This window comes from Henckelia pumila, chromosome 2 (genome assembly GCF_033568475.1).
Source record: "Henckelia pumila isolate YLH828 chromosome 2, ASM3356847v2, whole genome shotgun sequence".
Classification (NCBI taxonomy): Eukaryota; Viridiplantae; Streptophyta; class Magnoliopsida; order Lamiales; family Gesneriaceae; genus Henckelia; species Henckelia pumila.
In genome coordinates this window covers 118,902,066-118,907,571 of record NC_133121.1, presented here as the reverse complement: position 1 = coordinate 118,907,571, position 5,506 = coordinate 118,902,066, and the positions used below count along the sequence as shown (strand labels likewise).

Here is a 5,506-nt window from a genome sequence, read left to right as displayed (position 1 = left end):
CTTTAATACATTTACGTGGCTAATCAAACGTGTTCGGAGAAGATAATGACGATGATGTTAGTGTAAAAAATGTTCATTTTGAGGTTTTTTTTGGAATTGAAAAATAAAATTATATTTGGAAAGTATATATCATGGTTGAAACCAAATATTTTAAAAAGTTGAGGCTCCCTACTATCATGTGTCATACCATGAATCACACAGTTCTGTTGTATATTTATGCAAAGTTACATTTTCTTTTAATCTTTATATTCTTAGTGGAGACACCACAACTTACTTTTACTTTTTTGTTGAGAAGAACATGTAGAAGTAGGATCAATGATTTCTTTGAGCGGCGCTATTAGCTGTAAGTTGATTAATCATAGTTAATCATTAATCTTTTAAAGAATGTATAATCTATTTACCTACCCAAATAGAGCTTGTTTATGCTTTAAGCATAAACAATTGTGAAAGCATCTCTTTGCCTACTTGTTTATTTTAATTTACATCAACTGATGGCCACTAAGAAAAAGGGGAAAGAGAAACCAAACTCCATGAATAAATAAATAAGCAAACACTCGCTTTAATATATATACATTCAAATGGATACATTTGTGTACAACTAAGCCAACTTATCCTTCCAAGAATAAACAAACCACAAAAAATTAAAATTGATGCAAAACAAGACTGGACGAAGAAGTTCCTCACCTCTTTTCCCGAAGTTAAAACAGTAATGATTGTGCTGTACTCCATTTGGAATCTCCTGTTCTAGATCTGTAACTCATTTCCAGTTTATACATATAAATGAATGACAAAAATATATCGAACATTAACCGGATGAAGATCGACAACCAGAACAGAAGATCTGAAATGGTGCTGGTCCTGCGCAAACTGATACATACATTCATCATCCTCCTTTCCCTTGAAAGGTGGAGATGGACACGATCCCACAAAAATTTTGGGCCTACTCAGACAAGACAACTAGGAAAGGAAGAACCGAAAACTAAGAAAAATGCAACTTCTTGTCTGCCAAGATTGTTAACAAACAAGAACATCAAGTCTTCCCTTCATAAGAAATTATTTTCAAAATAATTCCTCGGCGGTTTCAGATGATCCCGATTTTTGTATTCGCGTATATCGCGAATACACAGCTGCGAAAAATGAATCACATTTGTAAATGGAGTACATGGATAGGCAATATTCATAGATAATCTTGATAAGTTAAGTTTGAAAAAAGTACCATATTTCTGTTTGGATCCAAATTATAGGCGTTGACTGCTTCAAATTACTACCTTTTCCATCAAGTTTCTTGCACGGAACTCCACATTGCGTAAATCACGAATATGTTGCAAGATTTCTTGAAGGAGATTCATTCCTTTGTCTCCTTTCTTTAGAGAGCTAACACAATGTTTTAAGAACTCTCTATCAGCCTCAAAAGCTTGTAGCCTTTGATACAGATGATCCACCTCCTCTTCGATGGCAACTTTATAGTTGTCAGTTCCAAACTTAGACTCATGAGTGCCGTGCATCCCATTTGAGTCGATCCTGTTCGCGTCCCCATTTGGGACCTCATCGCCATTTTCATCAATGGTAGCATCAAAAAGAGGAAGAAGAGATTTTCCTGTTTGAACGATTTTTCTCGGCGGGTGATTCTTGCTATTTAACAAGCATCCGTTAGAATGCAAATCAGTATTTCCATTGTCTTGTTTCAAATTTTCTGTCTCATCTATTGCCACAAGCTTTTCTGCTAGCATCTTAAGCTGTTCAAGGATAGAGAATCTCTCTTCCTCAAAATCTGCTAAACATTCTTCCAAATTAGCAACTGCATCCACAGGAGTGGTGAATTCTTGAGGGCTGAAAAGACCTTCCTCTTTGGCTTCTTGATTTAAATCAATCGACAATCCATCAGGACCATCACTGTCCTCACTATTGCTGAAAGAACCTGAAGAAAATCCACTCTTTACACTTCCATCCCTACTTCTCGATATCCTCAATTTTTCCTTTGCTTCATAGTCCAAAACCTTCTTTTTACACATTTCAAGCTCTTTCTCGAGTTCCAATTTTTCCTTCTCTCTTTTCACCATAAGCTCATTCAAAAGCTCCAAGGCTTCTTGGTCATAATCCGATTGTTCATCCATCATCCTCTGATACTGCAAAGCTTCCATTTGCATTGCCGCCTTCTCTTCTTGGAGTCGGTTTATCATAGCCATCGTTTGATTCGCTGCCACTGCTGAGGCGCTTCTTTCTTCTTCTAACTCGGCATACAAAGCCTGCAAATTCTTCCTTTCAGCTCTCAGCGCTGATTTCAAACGTTCAATTGTAATAACTCCATCACCATTTTCTAGCTCACTTGTCACACTCCCATCCACTGATTCTTCGGTCCCAGACTCCTTTTTCTCAAGTAATAGTAGTTTCTTATGCAAGTGATTTAGACTGTCAACTGAGTTTGGAGTATCGGGAACTTTATCTTCCTCAATCTCATATAGCTCGGAGCAAAACAAGGGTTGATTGTCTGTTATATGATCTGTTTCTTGAACAGATAATGGCTTCAATTCCACCATCTGTTCCTCAACTTGCATTGTACCTAATAGAAAGTAACTTTTAGAATCTTGAATAAAAGGGGTGAAAGAAACTAGAATTTTTTTGAAACTTTTCAAAGTGGTAAAAAAATAAGCCAAAGTACCATGTTCTTCATATGAATGAATCGATGTTTGATTTTGCATTTCATCTGTTATATCTAAATCAGGAATTTCTGTCCCAATTGAGACGTCTGCTTCATTTTCATTTGTCACCATTTCAGAAAATTCTTCAGAAGCTACATTGTTCAGACAAATAGTATGGTTTCAATATATAATCACATAACTTCTATATTTGATGAAACTATTTCAAAGAACAAATGTACGTACCCGTTGTAACATGAGAAAGCTTCTCCCCTTCTGCTCCTTCCAGTTCTTGGTAAAACTCACCTGCTAATTCAGATGGAATTTGTTTTACATGAAAATCTGTAAATTCTTCAAAGTTTTTGGCATGAAAAACCTCCAAATCTTCAGTCTCTCCGATCTCCACTGAATCAAGCCCTTGAAATTTAGGATCCTCATTTATATCAACATCAAGAGCAGAATCAAACTCCACAATTCTTCTCAGAGTTTCCACAACAAATTCATCATCTTCTTGGACCTGAAGCCCGCAATAAAAACCACATTCTTGAACCTTACTTGTACCATGATGTTCAATCATGAAACTGTCCTTGCTCTGATGTTCTTCTATTGAATCGATCAACTCAATGGGGACGAGCCTTTGTCCGCTGTGGTCAAGAAAGAACTCCAAATGTGGAGAAGAAATTTCAATAGGAGCATCTTCTTCGACACATACTTGAACAGATTTATCTTTCATGATCAAAGTTGAGCTTTCCTCCATGAAAGTCGCCTCATCTTCCCGCATCTCCATGATAGTATCCTTTCTTTCATATTTTTCTGCTCTTGGTGTTTTCATCTGTTCAATTTCTGCCACTTCCAAGCTTCTATCGAGTTCAGAAATAATCTCATACTCATTATCATCTTCCAAAATCTTTTCACCTTCCCATAAATTAGCAGCAAACTCTGATATTTTCTTATCAAGATCACATTTTTCTTGAATATAATTATCATCTAAAGCAAAATCCTTTTTTTGGGCACATTCCAAAACATCCCAAGATGGTGTTTTTAGGAATATGTAAGAGGAATATGCATCATTATTGTTATCAACATTATCCAAACTTACCCCACAACAAGAACAATGCATACTTACCTCACCATTTTCATATACCCTTTCTTCGTTCCTCTGAATCATCCCAAAATCCCGAACCCTCGAAAAAAAATTGAATTTCTTCGAGAAACCATTAATTTCCGGCCGTGAGGACGAGCAATCCTCACACATTTCTTGCGATTCTACCAACTTCTGATGATTTAAACAGTAACCCATTTTAGAAATCTCCTTGGAATGACCTTCACAAAGAAGATCCCTGCGCAGATTCTTGCCCCTTTTTGCCGGGTCAAATATATCATCAAGCCTTGTACACCAAAGGCATGGGGGTTTTAGGCCAAAATACTCAGCAAATTTGATGATCAGGTAAGAAAACAGAGAATTTAACAAGAGAAGGGCTATCAAAATCCATTCAAGAACAGCATAGATGAGAATTATGGAAATCTTGTTGGTATTTCTGTTCAACATGGTTGCAAATTTGTTTGGAGCCATGCCCTGCTACTTCAAGTAATTTTTCGGGCCAAAAAATTGAAAATATAAAAAAATCAATGAAAGAAACAGAACTCAATTGTTTAGAGAGGAGAAGATTCAGAAGTAGATGGGAATGTTGTATGAACAGGGAGGCAGCAAAGGAAGACTAGAGCTAAGAGGGATGCTTATAATAAAGCATTTCAGACACTGTAATTTTTATATTTTTATTATGCTTTTTTTTTTTTTTTTTTTGAAAAGGTCCTATTTTCATTATGCATTTTCTTTTGCAATTTTGGTGTATTTGGATGTCAGAATAAAAAAATCTAAATAAATTTTTATAAATTTGTGTCCGTTATACTTACATGTCGGCAAGGGACATGCAATAAATGCATGTCTATTAGTCAGCAAAGTTAGAGTGCGTGGATTAATGTAAGAGGTGCCAATATTGACGAATTGGATGCAAATTCACTTTTGAATTTGCATTCTCCACGCGTTTATACAAGGGGAAGAGCTCTATAAATAGAGCCCTTCCCTCCTCATTCTGAACATCTCATCCTCAAGTTCCTCCTTCTGTTCTTGAGTGATCTTCTCTCCTTAATTATTTCTATATATATTTGTGAGATAGGTTTTCTCCTGTATAAAAGAGTGAGTGTCTTTTTGGAAACACAGAGAGAGGTTGTAATTCTCCAAATATTATAGTGGAATCTTTTGATCTTGCCCGTGGTTTTTACCCTAATATTTTTTGGGGGTTTTCTACGTAAATCTTGGTGTCTATTTATTCTTCAATTTCCATAGTTTCTATCTCGTAATGCCACAGCTGGGACCAACAAATGGTATCAGAGCCTTGGCATAAAATTTCTTAAAATTCTAAGTATGCTCTGTGGTTGCAGCTTTGACTGATCTTCCACATCAGAAAAGATTTTTTGAAGATTTTATAAGGCAGGATTCTTGTAGTCAAGATGTCGGCAAAATACGAGATAGAAAAGTTCAATGGGAGCAATTTTTTGCTGTGGAAATTGAAGGTGCAAGCAATTCTAACAAAGGAACGTTGCTTGGCAGCTATTGGAGATAGACCGGCGGACGTCACGGACGATCAAAAGTGGAACGAGATGAATCACAATGCTGTTGCCAATTTACACTTGGCTATAGCGGATGAAGTTTTGTCAAGTATCTCTGAAATAAAAAGCGCAAAAGTTATTTGGGATACTCTGTCAAAACTGTACGAGGTCAAGTCACTACACAACAAAATATTCCTAAAGAGAAAGCTTTATACTCTTCGGATGGCGGAATCCTCATCGATAACCGACCATATCAACAC

At 36.4% G+C, this 5,506-nt stretch overlaps 1 protein-coding gene across 1 annotated transcript; it reads right to left on the bottom strand.

Moving 5' to 3' along the window:
• Window positions 1-535: 535 nt before the first annotated feature.
• On the bottom strand, window positions 536-4,359 carry LOC140880334 (myosin-binding protein 2-like). The gene is made up of 4 exons (XM_073284684.1): window positions 2,883-4,359; window positions 2,660-2,791; window positions 1,217-2,560; window positions 536-1,127 (listed from the first exon to the last, which is right to left on the bottom strand). The coding sequence occupies exons 1-3, from the start codon at window positions 4,207-4,209 to the stop codon at window positions 1,257-1,259; spliced, it is 2,763 nt and encodes a 920-aa protein (XP_073140785.1). The 5' UTR covers window positions 4,210-4,359; the 3' UTR covers window positions 536-1,127; window positions 1,217-1,256.
• Window positions 4,360-5,506: the final 1,147 nt, after the last annotated feature.

Excerpts from the sequence above, each read along its gene's own strand:
- LOC140880334 (XM_073284684.1), bottom strand. The coding sequence starts at position 4,209 with ATGGCTCCAAACAAATTTGCAACCATGTTGAACAGAAATACCAACAAG. Across the intron at positions 2,792-2,882 it reads GCTTTCTCATGTTACAACGG|CTTCTGAAGAATTTTCTGAA; the intron begins GTACGTACATTT and ends TGAACAATGTAG. Across the intron at positions 2,561-2,659 it reads TCATTCATATGAAGAACATG|GTACAATGCAAGTTGAGGAA; the intron begins GTACTTTGGCTT and ends ACTTTCTATTAG.